Raw genomic sequence first — 14,084 nt, 5'->3', positions numbered from 1 at the left:
AAGAGATTCCAACACTTCAACCATCTTGTGGATACCAGAACTAGTTAAAATTTGGGATACACTAGAACCATTTAAAATTTGAATACACTAAAATAATATCCAAACTGTCACATAAATCAAAACAAAAGGAAATTAATGTAGTAAACAGTGTTTTAGGAAAGATGTCTTTTCATTTTTGTATTTTATATTATAGGCATATGCATACACAGCTATGCTTACGTTTCCTTCCCTGTTCATCATGGAAAGAAGTCATGATAGGAACTCAAACAAGAATGGAACCTGGAGGCAGGAGCTGCCACAGAGGCCATGTTAGGGGTGCTGAAGACTGGCTTGTTCTTTATTGCTCAGTCTAATTTCTTATAGTACCCAGGACCAGCAGCCTAGGAATAGCACCAACCACAATTGACTAGGTCCTCCCTCATCAATCACTAATTTAAAAAGTACCCTAAAGGATTGTCCAAAGTCAGATCTCATGAAGGCAATTTCTTTCATTTGTTTTGAAAATTTATAAATAGTCCTCTCGTACCTTGCATCTTGACTGTAGTTATTTCACTCCTTCTACTTCCAGCTCTTCCCTACTTCCTCTCTCCCCAGTATCCAGTCTTCTATTTCCCTTCAGAAAAGAGAAGCCCTCTCAGAGATACCAACCTAGAATGGCATAACAAGGTACAATAAGTCTAGGCAAAAGTTTTGAAAATAATCAAGGTTGAACAAGGCAACCCAATAAGAGGAAAAGAATCCCAAGAGCAAGCAAAAGAGTCAGAGATACAACTGCCCATACTGCTATGAGTCTGACAAAAGACTGACTACACGACCATAATGTATATGTAGAAGACCTAGCTCAGACTCTGGAGATTTCATGATTATCGTCGCTCCAGAATCTGTGAGCACTGATGAGCCTTAGAAATCTGATTCTGTCGGTCATGCCCTTGTTGTGTTCTTGACCCCTCTGGAGGCATTTTCTTATTACTTGTTTTAAATTAAATTTATATTTTTACTTATTCACTTTACATTCTGCTCACTACCACCTTCTTGGTTACTCCGTCCCATAATTCTTCCCCCATCCTTTCTCCCGTTTTCCTCTGATGGGGGCCCTCTGGGTATCCCCCTACCTGGTCATCTCAAGTCTCTATGAGGCTAGGAGCTTCCTCTCCCACTGAGGCTAGACAAAGCAGCCCAGCTAGACGATATCCCACATACAGGCAACCAGTTTTGGGATAGACCCCATTCTAATTGTTGGTGACCCACATGAAGACCAAGCTGCCCATCTGCTACATATGTGCTAGGAGGTCTAGCTCCAGCTCTGTTTGTTCTTATATTGGTGGTTCAGACTCTGAGAGACCCAAGAGTCAAGGTTAGTTGACCCTATTGGTCTTCCTGTGGAGTTTCTATACCTTTTGGGGCCTACAATCCTTCCTCCTATTCTTTCATAAGAATCCTCAAGCTCCATCCACTGTTTAGCTGTGAATGTCTACATCTGTCTGTCTGAGTCAGCTCAGGCATGCTCTCAGTAGACAACATATTCCTGTCTGCAAGCATAGCAGGATATCATTAACGATGTTATGGATTGGTTCTTGCCCATGGGTCCTGTTATTGGTTGGTCATTCCCTCAGTCTCTGCTCCATATCCCATGCCTGCATTTCTTGTAGACAGGATACATTTTGGGTTGAAAATTTGTGGGTGGGTTGGTGTCTTTATCACTCCTCTAAGGTTCCGGCCTAGCTACAGAAGGTGGCCTCTTCATGTTCCACATACCCAATGTTGTGAGTCACAGCTAAGGTCATCCCCATTGATTATTGGGTTGATCTCATATCTCATGAAGATCTCTGTCTCATCCTAGAGATGCCTCCCACTTCCTCACTCCCATCAGTTGCAGATTTCCACTCATTTTCACAGCCATCTAGCCATCTCGCCTGTCCTTTCCCACACCTGATCCTGAATCCTTGATTCCCCTCCCCATTCCCCTCCTTCCCAATTAGAGGCAGATGGAGGCATTTTCTTAATTGAGGCTTCTTTCTGTTGAATGACTTTAGCTTGTGTCAAGTTGACATGAAACTTTCCAGCATACTACTTAGCTGCTTTCTTGGTGGTGTTGATTTGACCTGTGGCCTTATTCATGCTGCTTAACTACTGTATTACTGAGCAACATCTTCAAGCCATATATTTTATTTTTCTTTCAAATATCCCTGATGTATGCATTACACGTCTGTTGGACTTTCAGTTGATTGTAGCCTTTTGAATATTTACTGTCTTCTCTTTCTCCCATTAATGTGAGTTGCTTGGCACCAGCAAAAAGATCTTTAAGAGAAAGAAAATAATTTGGGGGGGGGAGAAGGTACCAAAATATATAAACTATCCTTTAATTTATGCTTTTAAAAATTCACACATGAATATTATTTTTCCATAATTTCTATCCATCTCTTTAACCCTTTGGAATCCTCTTATATCCCCCATTTCCTCTCAAATTTATGATTCTTAAAACCATTGTTACATATACACCAAAAGACAGACAGAAAGAGAAAGCCTGTTGAGTCAATTTTGTGTTGCTTATATATGTATGTGTTTAGAAATGAACACTATACATTGGGTTGCCTGTCAGGAGCTTGTCCCTGGAGAAGTCTGGTTCTTCTTCTTTCTATAGCAATTAACTACCAGAATTTTTTTGTCTTGGAATGGGGCTTCATGGCTATTTTAAAATGGATATTTCTATCTTAACAAAGTTTTGGCTTAGTAGTTGGTCTTATTTCAGATAAAATTTAAGTGATGTTGCAGGAGATCCGCCTCCTCAAAGCTCAGCAAGCAGAGTTATTTCCACACTTACATGGTCATCCTTAAATGAGAAATATCTTAAATGCTTCTAATAATATTTCTGCTATAATAACAGTTGGGCTTTGGCCAGGTGCCTTAGCATCATTCATCTAAATAAAATCAATTATGAGGTCTTGTGGATGAGTTTTTAATACTAATTGAGCTGATGAATAACAGGTCCCTCGGAAGTGCCTGCGTATCATATAACTAATGATTTTTTTGTTATTGATTATTAGTGATTTTTAGTATTACCAGTCTTTTAAAATAACAAATGTACTTAAGAGACAGTGGAGTTAATACAGAATGAAGTAAAAAATAAAGGCACTTTCAGGGTTTGGTGTCTCTGCTTCAAGAAGTATGATAACTAAGAATAATGGTCTTGCTCTGTTTTCTAACTCTTGCCTAGTGATTAGAAATGCCAAAAAATAAAGTAGTTTCATAGGAAAGAAAATAATGACTTTGAGCTAGCCTCTCTGCCAATCACTGATTGTGCTCTGATGCCTGTCTCTTCGTTTACAGGAGTAACAACTGTTTTAACAATGACAACGTTAAGCATCAGTGCTCGGAATTCACTCCCCAAAGTGGCTTATGCCACCGCCATGGACTGGTTTATCGCTGTTTGTTACGCATTTGTCTTCTCTGCCCTAATTGAATTTGCAACTGTTAATTACTTCACGAAAAGAGGATGGGCTTGGGATGGGAAGAGTGTAGTAAATGACAAGGTAAGTGGGAGCCGCTTCTAATCTTATCTAAGAGAATTTTGAATGCATTCAGACCTGTTGAAGAATCCTTCCTAAAAACCAAAATTATGGAAATTGAAATTAAGTATCAATTTTCAGAAGTTTGTTCTTGCCTGAAATCCTTTAAGGGTTCTTAAGGTAACAGTGACACCTTTTAAATCAGTTCCTCAGTTTCTGTGGAGTTCTGTGTACAACATTGTTGTGGGTTCACACATGGTCTCCCTTAATCTTTGCAGTAAGGAGGGTTTCTTCTTAACTATAATCTTCCACAGTGAATAATCTCAAGCTCATCAAAGGTGTTGACTTGCTCCTGCTCATATAATTGACCAGTAAGTTTACTGGAACCTGGTTCTGTCTACTGAGAAAGTTCATGCCTTTAGACCATCAACAATACATTAAAATAGGGCCTTGGCAAGTAAAATGAGTGTTAATTTTACCTAGTGAAGAGTTCATGGATCTGCCGATGGGTCAATGACTCTTCCTGTAGCCCTATCTCTGTTACTGCTTTGTAAAAGTGAAGGTAGAATTTTCCTCTTTAATGTAATATGAAATAAATGTAAGAAAACTGAAATATCCAAGGATTTTCAGTTGGTCATGTAGTCTAATTGGGGAAACACACTTTTAATGTTAATCCTTAAGATTATTAATTCATATCTTTTCATATTTCAAGTCCTTAGGCTAATGAGATATTCGTCCATAGATAAACCGGTGGCTTCCTGTCCAATTTTATCAATTGGTATCTGCCTTAGGAAACAACTTTGTATATATTTTTATATGATATAAATATTTTAAGTACTGGAAGAAACTTTTATTTGGAAAGTTCCATTAAACACTATAATATCTAAATTTTCTCATAAATTTTTGAACACCATTTTTGTGGTTTGATTTTTGTTTTAGTTTTTGAATGAATGTAAATATTTATATACTTAATTTCTAACTATTTTACAGTTTGCCCATGCAAAGGTTTAATGATAGAGTTTAAGACATCTGTTCTTTTTTTTTCTCAGTTACAATCTATAGAGGTTCTAATTGTAGTTGCTAGTTTATTTGTAAGTTGTATTTGCTTACTAACAGGAGTAGGGATAAGATATTGAGTGAGACTTCTCAATTTTCTATGCTTAACTTCTGGTTGATTCCAGTACTGTTGATCTCTGCTGTTTTCATTTCCCATATAGTGACTTCCTCTTCTTTGTATCTTTGTGATTACTTCTCTTTAGCTAATTGGTTATACATATACTTTCTCCCTAGGCGACCTGACTATGACAGTGCACCACAGGCTGTTTCAGACTTTTGGTTAACTGAAGTTTTTGTTATAAATTTTGTAGTTGTAGAACACTGATGAGCGAACTTATTTATCTGAACTGGAAAGTTTTTTAAAACCTCCTAAGGGTTTTTCTGTATATGCCATTCAGATTTCATTAGATTCAATATTTTGTGGAAAATAAAATACAGAGGTTTTGTCCTTTCACAGTCAGTCGTCTGTGGACAGTCCTTCCTCTTGGCATTTATAACTCAAGAGAATGTAGTTTTGTTGTCAGTCAATACAGAGAATATCCAGAGCTCATTCGGTGATTTATGAAATAAAAAGTATTAACTTGACACGTCAAAAAATATTTAGTCATACATGTTCCTAATATGTGTTGAAAACAAGAAATGTGTACTTAAATGTTGTGTGTCTAGAATCCAGGCTTTACATGCAAGATTATGAACAAAGGATATTTAAAGATTTTTATGCATCAGCTACTTTTAAGCTCCCGGATCTTGATGGACCTTGATATCAGGTTTAGCTTTCCTTGTGACATTAGCAAAGCAAACTTTATTCTAGAAGTATACATCTGATCAAAGAGTCAAATTTTAAAAGGACACACAGTGTCTGTTTACAGAGCATCCAAGTACCTCTAAAACAATGTATAGCCTGTGGCTCTTCTCTATCCCCAAACTAATCTTAAGCTTCTGTTGCTAAAGCCTCTTCGGTGGCTTTCTCAGACTTTCTCCATTGTTACCTTCTTGTTCTATTTCTCCCATTTATCTGTCTCATTCACATTTTCCTGTGAAGAGGCTTAGTTATTTTGCCACAAGAGCATCACTGGCAGCCGGTACAATTCATTCCGCACTGTAAAGCCCTTTGCCACAGCCGAGTTTCTAGATCATGATCACGGTCCGCAGAGAAAGCTGCGTCAGACTTCTTTGATGCTTTTGCTTGTTTCTCGTTGTTTACAACATGGTTCTCAATTTCCAAGTTGTACTGATAAAATTTGTAGGAATACCTACAATATTAAATACATAATCAGTCCATTTGCTATCATAAATCATGCAATCCTTCATTATTGACATAAATTTCAGTTTTTAATGCTATTTCTGAGTATTGATTTCCAATACTATTGGGTCCCCTTAAAAGTGTATGCTTTCTCAATATTTAGAAAAGCGCAGCATCTTACATATTCTAACTATTCAGTAAATGTGCCATATATTATTGAAGTATCACCAGTTCAAAAATCTATAACCAATACTCTTGCCTTATGTCACACCAGTTGAGAACTGCCTATCCTGATCTAACACTGCAATCATTGAGAACTACCTATGCTGATCTAACATTGCAGTCCTTGAGAACTGCCTATGCTCAGATGTTTACAGTCATTTCCACATTTTCTGATAAAAAGTCAAAGACTAGGGCTGGAGTGATAGGTCAGCAGTTAAGTTCTGGCTGCTCTTCCAGAAGAACCATGTTTGGATTCCCAGGTCCTGCATGTTAGCGGACAGCTTTCTGAACTTGCAGTCTCAGGAGATCTGATACCCACTTATGGCCCCCTCATGCCCTGGAAACACAGTCAGTACACCTGTATATATGCAAAAATCACACATACATATCAGATACAAAAAAAGAATGGATAAATAAATAAATAGGACTTAAAAAGCTGGGACAGGGTAACTGATTCTGCTAAGTGTCTGGCCAACTGTTTGTACAGCATAGGTAATTCTTCTAACTCAATTTCTTAGCAATGAAAATGCACCAGTAACCTCAGCCTAGATTCACTCATGTGTCCTCAAATGCTGGAATTCCTAGTGTTAGTGTGCAACAGTGATGGTTGTGAAATTGTTATGACTAGGCGATAATATAATAATTAATAATCATGGCTGTCATCAACCTCTACATGTCACCTTCCCTCAAAAGACACAGAAAACAACAACCATAATGACAACAAAAGGAAGAAAATCCAAACTTATCTCCTTATTTGTCTTTTCTCTGTTTATATATGTACTTACCAGCAACTGATACCTCAGTCAGGGGCATGACAAAATATCACATTCCAACAAACGGGACTTTTTTATTTTTAGTATCTAGCATTAACTTATGCTCATTATTCTTCTTATAAACCTTATGCTATATCTCAGTATTAATTTATAGTTCTTTTACTGCTTCCTATTTTTAATGTTTTTTGAAATGCGCATTGTCGTCTTAGGGCAACCTAAAACATCAGTGCGGCTCATTTGTTTTTTCAGCTCTATGGTCAAGTGCTGAAGGCAGAATTCCAAGACTAATATGGACCACATAAGTAGTTTTCTCTTAGATTTATTTATATGATGAATGATAAGTAGAATTTCTCAACGTGTTATACATTTATATTTACATGCCTGTAAATAACTTTAATTTAAGTCTAGGGTTATTTTATCAAAATTACTTGGTCACGGACACACATTTTACAAGTGTTGAAACTGAAATACAAACTCTATAGGGTTGGTGCTCATATTCTAACTCTGCACATTACAAATCATAGGAACTTCACTCAAAATCTTATGTGTCTTCATGTCTCTGACATCAGACATTCTCCCTCTCCTTGGTGCAATATCCTTTCCTTCTCTGACTTCAAATTACCTGAAATGTCTTATCTTGACCTCAACATTTCCAGATTTATATAAATTGAGCCCCTTCACTGCTTTCCCAAAGCAATTGACACTAATATTTGTACAGTTTATTGAATCATGATTTTATTGTAATAATTTTTTTGCCACTAGATTGCAACATGTAGTAAAATTCCTATCTAATGAAATATTTATTTATTTTGTCCTATAAAACAGATTTCCTCTTCTTACATTTATTAAATTTTATTTAAACTTGTTTATAAATAGAATTCTATCATTTTGCAAAGCATTTCTGAGTCTGTTCTGGACCAATGCATATGCTAAGATCTCTGCAGGACATTCTTTGCTTTCAATTTGCTTATAATTAAATGAAAAAAAAGGGGAAAAGAGCATATATGTGTTATTATAGAGACTATTCCTAGAATACTGTGACAAAACATGGAAAGGCCACTTAAGACTAACACTTGGAAGTGCTGCCTCACTGAATGAGACTCAAAGCATAGTCATTGCTAACTGTAATTTTACAAACTCTAGTACATCTGATTTGAAGATCAATACAGGTTAATTATGAGGTTCTAGCTGAATTGTGGCCCCATTTATAGGTTAAAGTGTGAACATGAGTGAATGCATTTGGCCAGCAAAGGGGTAGATTTAAGCTGAGCTAACTTCCAATTGATTTCCTTTTCAATTACCAAAATAAAGTGAAGTACAGTGACTTGAGTTCTGTGGGAAAGATTTTTTTTTTATTGGTCATCTATGTATAGGTACTAGTAACTTCTTAAAATTAGTAAAAAGTAATATACCCTTTGCAATATTGCTCTCTATCCAGTGACTCCTATGTTTTTCCCTCCCCTCTTCTATATTGCCTGAGTCCTGGAAGAGAGGATTTGATATAGGATGTCCCATTTAAGAATCAAGAATCGTGTTCACTTAGCCTCAACAGTTTGATCAATTATGAGTCTCTGCATTAATCAATGTCCATTAAAAAGAGAAAAAAACTTAATGTTAAAAGCAGCACAGAACTATGGGCATCAAAATATAAATGTAGAAGGACGTTTAATAGGATTTTTTAATCTAAGTAACAAATAGTATGTTCCTCCCTGGGAGATGAATTCCTCACCCACCTACCCCAATTTAAATTTGAAGCTTGAATTCCCTCTTTTGGATCAGCTTTCAGACTATCAGAAAGTGTTTGGTTACTTTCTATATATAAGTATATAGGGGACATGCTGGTGACATGCCTTGTCTTTTCTCCTGGACTGGACTATGTAGCACCTTTTAACACTATCAAAACTAGCCATGAAGGAAAAGTTCCCTTGGCCAATGGGAGTCTAATTTCACTAAAGCATCTTCATGTTATGAGTCTGCTATGGACCCACTAGCATATTTCTTTCTGTACAGTTAATTTGAAACAAAGCGGAGTGGTTTGAATTGTTTAGAATCATTATTATTTTTCAAGTGCACTGAGAGGAACCAATTTTCTTTAAACAAGAATTTGTAATACCATGAGTCAGGAAAGCTTTGCTCTGCTGTGGCTAGGATAGAGGAGATGGGACCCCAGACGGATGCTCTGCACCTCATTCAGTGAACATTTTAGAGCTCATCTGGCAGAAGTAGGTTCCTGGAAAGACTGGATGTGTTACTATTAGACTTTCTTTGGTGCTGATAGGAAAATGGTAGCCTCTAATGTAAAAGGGAGTGTTTTGAAGTCATTCCAATTATTTGTTTCACACTTAGACCTCCTGTGAATTGTACTATATATATTAAAGCCATATTTTCTATAATGAAAAAAATCACTGTGTTGTATATGTAGAACAAAATAATTCCAAACACATATTGGAAATGCTGCTTTGTTGTTATTGTTGTTGTGGTGGTTGTTGTTTGTGGTGTTATAAAGACTGTACAGTATTAATAGAGCACAAACAAACAGTGCCACACAATTACCAAGGGTGATATTTGGTTAGTACCTACTGGTAGAAACCTTCTTTTTTTATATATATTTGCCATTGATGTACATTGTACACTTTTTAAATTCATAAACAACTTTACTATAATTTTATACATTTAAAAGTAAGGCTTATTAAAGAAGGATCATTATTAATAATAGTTCCTTCTTTTTACATTATTTATTTATTTATTGAATATTTTATTTACATTTCTGATGTTATCCCCTTAACCCATTTCCCACCTGCTCAGGAACCACCTGTCCCATTCCCCCTCCTCCTGCTTCTATGAGGATGTGCCCCTACCGACCCACACTCCCACATCTCTACTCTTGAATTTCCCCACACTCAGTGTCCAGCTTTCATGGGACCAAGGATCTCCTCTCCCACCTCTGCCCGACAAGGCCATTCCCACCCTACATTACAGCTGGAACCATGGGTCCCTCCCATGATACTCCCAGGCTGATGGTTTAGAACCTGGGAGCTCTGGTTGGTTGGTATTGTTGCTCTCCTCATGGGGCCACAAACCCTTTCAGCTCCTTCAGCATCTTCTCCCTAACTCCTCAATTGGGAACCCTAAATCAGATCAATGGTTAGCTGTGAGCATCTTCCTCTGTATAGTCAGACTCTTGCAGACCTCTAAGGAGACAGCTATATCAAGCTCCTGTCAGCATGCACTTCCTGACATCCACATCACTGTCTACCTTTGGTGACTGCACATGGGATGGATACCCAGTTGGAATGGTCTCCAGACGGCCCCTCCTTCAGTTGGGCATAATGATACAATCCTCAACTAAGTTTTTATTTTTATTTTTTTGAGGAAAAATACTTCAAACTTCAACAACATTTTCAGACAGAAAGTCACTGCAGGTGTTTGGGAGATTGATTGATTTAACTGCTATGATTTTTCCCAGTTATTTAGTAGATGGGAGCCCTTACCATGCTTTAAAATGGCCATAGCCACTGTCCCTAAACTAATAGTATGGAGCTAAAGTGGAAAATGCTTGCTACATTTTGGGTAACTCATTGTTGGCTCAGTTTTTGACATGTAGCTAAATCATAATATACTTATATTAGAATAAAAGGATAAACAGTATTTGTATTTTCAGGTTCCTTTTGTCATATTTATGCTATACTTACCCCACAAAAGATATTTGTGGGGAAGTTTCATGCTGTGTGCTAAGTTTATAAATGTCAAGAAACTGAGGTTCCTTCAGCCATCATTTAACTTAGATGCTAATGAGAATAGAAGATATCAATTAAATAATTACATGGCAAATCAAGTGATTATATACTTTAATAAATGTTATGACAGAAATAAATTTAAGTACTGTGAGATGGAATATGTAGGGAACAGCGTTTATTGTAGGCAAAGCATTCCATGGAAATTGCGTTCAAATCCAGGGTGACCTATGAAAACAAATGAGATGCCCCAAGGCTAGCTGGCAAATACTTAGAAAACCAAACTTATTTCACAAGGGTTTGTACTTAGTGAACACAGAAAATTGTTTTAAAAAATGCTGTTTATATCCTACGCTCCATGAGCTGCTGTTGGAGAGATTTAAGCTTAGGACTTGTGTTCTAAATTGGTTCCTAAGTCTTTCCCTGTAGCAATAGTTTCTAATGACTGGAAAGAATTAGGCCAAGCTAAGAGAACACAAAAGGGAATTGTTTGGAGTAAGTGATAGGAACCAAGAGAAAAGCTACTGCCATCTGAACTGGAAATTCTTCATTAATAAGAAAGGGAATGCTGGGTTTAGGGAAGCTGAAAAGATAGAATTCATATCTTCTTATTACATTAGTGGTTTGCAGGCTTCTCCTCTTCTCCATCTGTAAACATCTACCTAAAGTTACAATTTCCTGCAGTCTTAAAACACTGCCTTATAAGATCACCATAAGGTGAGTGGACTTCTGCTGCCTGGAAAAATTTGTGGTCATTCATTGTTGATGATCATAATGCTTCTTTAAAATCTTTACACTTTACTTATTTGCTCACTGTTTTAAAAAAAAGATGAGTGTCTTTTAAGGTGTAACTATTATTAAAATGTTATTAAAATTATATTTTTTTAGTGTTCATTTTCCATGTAAACTACAGAAATTTGTTTTCTAGTAAAACAGTTCTCATATTGTGCCCTATAGGTTTCTACACTCACAGTTTTTAGGATTTACTGAGCTAGTTTTGTTTACTTCCCTTATTTTTTCTTGCCTATTAATAATGATACATGTTTGAGTAATATTTTATTTTAGAATTTGAACTGTAGTTTGGGAAATTTTAAGATGCAGGCTTAACCCACATTGTATCAACCTTTGTATTTTCCAATAGAAAAAAGAAAAAGGCTCCGTCATGATACAGAACAATGCCTATGCGGTAGCTGTTGCCAACTATGCCCCGAACCTTTCCAAAGATCCTGTCCTCTCTACCATTTCAAAAAGTGCAACGACGCCAGAACCAAACAAGAAGCCAGAGAACAAGCCAGCTGAAGCCAAGAAAACCTTCAACAGTGTCAGCAAAATTGACAGAATGTCTAGAATAGTATTCCCAGTTCTGTTTGGTACTTTTAATTTAGTTTATTGGGCAACATATTTAAACCGGGAGCCTGTATTAGGGGTCAGTCCATGAATCTAGACATTGGTTAATTTCGGGCTGTATAGTAATGTTACACTTGGTTTTTGTTTTTTAGTTTTATTTTTGCTTTGTACAGTCTGACTAATAACTGCTAATTTATGACCCAATATGTATAGTATGTATATAATGGTAGAGTTTACCAGTAGACCACTAAAGGAGACCTGCATTTGCTAACTCATGGAAACACAGGCAGAAAACTTCCCGTGCCAAAAGAGCCATTGCCTTTTTACCACATATACCTAGGACCTAGTTTAAGGTGGATTTCAAATCCCGTAATTTATTTCTTAATGTTCTAATTATGATGAAAGTTGGACTCCTATGTCACACTTTGGGATACCTTTGATTTAGATATTACATAGAAAAAATATTTCTACTGTTGCCTAAGGATGATCAGAGATTAATATTGCCACTCAAATATATGAAACAGCTAAACCTCTGGCCTGGTTGCTTCAGGAGTGTTCAGAATCCTTGCTAGTGTAATTGGAAGCTTGACACACATAAGGAGAAGGCTGGAGATGTGAAAACAGTGTTTAATTACTATGTAGCATATCTATATCCATGTACATATTACAAGCATGACAAGCTCAAATAACTATGAGTCACCATGACAGGATGTTAATTATGCTTAAATTTAATAACTATTGGAATGTCACAGTCATTATATTTTTAGCTTCAGAGTTCATTTGAGCGTAGTAACTGAAACTTTCAGCTCACTTCAATCATTGGAAACTACTTAACATTAAAAAAATACATAAGAAGAGGATATATGGACTTAGTCTTTCCAGGTATGTGTTGTCAGCTGAATTTTTCTGGTGCTGGAGAATGGAAGAAAGCAGCCATCTTGGCTGCAATGGAGCAAAGTTCACTCATATCAGATTAGAAAGCTGTGCCAAAAACTCCAAGCAATGAGAATTCATAGGTGTCCCAGGTACAGATGAGCACTTATATGATTCTCTTCTTTCCTGTTTACTGCAAATTCTGCCTTAAGGCTTCTTCTCATCAGGGCTCAGAAGCCGCTAATTTTAAAGGAAAGGGCAGTTAATTGGCACATTTTTCTGTCTGGAAAGCAGCTTTTTTTTCAGACAAGAATTAATGTAAATCTGCTTTTGTAAATCGCAACTTTCAATTTCATTGACTCGAATTTACAGCAGCTTTGTATACCAGAAGAGGTTTTGGTAAGAGTTGAACATTTTTAAACAATGACTTTAAGACATCATAAACAGATTATGGATTATGTCACACACACAGACACACACGCATGCACTCACGCACGCACACACATACACCCCACGTAGCTAAATTAGAAAACATGATTTTCAATTTTATAAAATTACTGATTGTTAATGGGTAAAATTCATTTCTTCTTTTAATATATAAAATATTATTTACACCCCTGATATATGCCCCTGAAATAGGCTAAAGTTAAGTGTTTCTGTGAAAACTAAATTTGCCTATGACTGATGTGTACATTAGCAGTTATTAGTTGACTTTTAAAATTAAACGCACCTTCACAACGTTTTTGTAGAAATTAAGTAGTCAAATTGTGGCATTTCTTGCAATTTTGTACAGTATTTGAGTATAGTGCAAACCAGGTCTGTTCACAAAATCAATAAAAGGGGCATCTTCTGGAAATAAGCAAACTCTCAACAAAAAAATCCCAGCTGTTCTTTGCCTCATTCGACTTCTACATTTCCTTTTCTAGTGTGATTTTTACTATGTGCTTTGCATGACTGTATCCATACGAGGGTCACAGCTTCACCTTATTAACAGAATTCGCTATGAAGACAGCCTTGGCCTTAAAACCTTCCTCAGAAAAATAAAAAGTAATCCATCAATCGTAATAAAAATATTATATGAGCCAATAAATGCATTTTGTTAATTCCCTTTCAGTAACATCATCTTTATTATCTAAATGAGTTTTAGAGTGTGAATATTGCCCATTCAGTGAAATGAAATATACTCTGGTCTCTTATATACTTATCTACAACAAAGGCTCTTGAGGATAAGTTCGGGATGGGTGCAGAAGTGGGGTGATATTTGAAGGCAAGTGGTAAGATGCTTTGTATTGTGTATTTTGTCAATACTTTAAGAGCAATTTAGGGTGGC

The 14,084-nt window shown here is 36.5% G+C and overlaps 1 protein-coding gene across 1 annotated transcript in view; it reads left to right on the top strand.

Moving 5' to 3' along the window:
* Gabra2 (gamma-aminobutyric acid type A receptor alpha2 subunit) overlaps positions 1-12,789 on the top strand; it is a 120,154-nt gene extending 107,365 nt beyond the window's left edge. The window contains exons 9-11 of the mRNA XM_028765274.1: positions 3,328-3,530; positions 5,463-5,465; positions 11,676-12,789. Of these exons, the coding sequence (XP_028621107.1) occupies positions 3,328-3,530; positions 5,463-5,465; positions 11,676-11,972 (503 nt within the window). The 3' untranslated portion in view covers positions 11,973-12,789. The remainder of the gene's footprint in view (positions 1-3,327; positions 3,531-5,462; positions 5,466-11,675) is intronic.
* The last annotated feature ends 1,295 nt before the right edge of the window (positions 12,790-14,084 follow it).

Source organism: Grammomys surdaster, unplaced genomic scaffold (assembly GCF_004785775.1).
Source record: "Grammomys surdaster isolate TR1022 unplaced genomic scaffold, NIH_TR_1.0 150, whole genome shotgun sequence".
Classification (NCBI taxonomy): Eukaryota; Metazoa; Chordata; class Mammalia; order Rodentia; family Muridae; genus Grammomys; species Grammomys surdaster.
The sequence above is the reverse complement of the archived record's forward strand: the minus strand, read 5'-3'. Positions and strand labels throughout refer to the sequence as shown.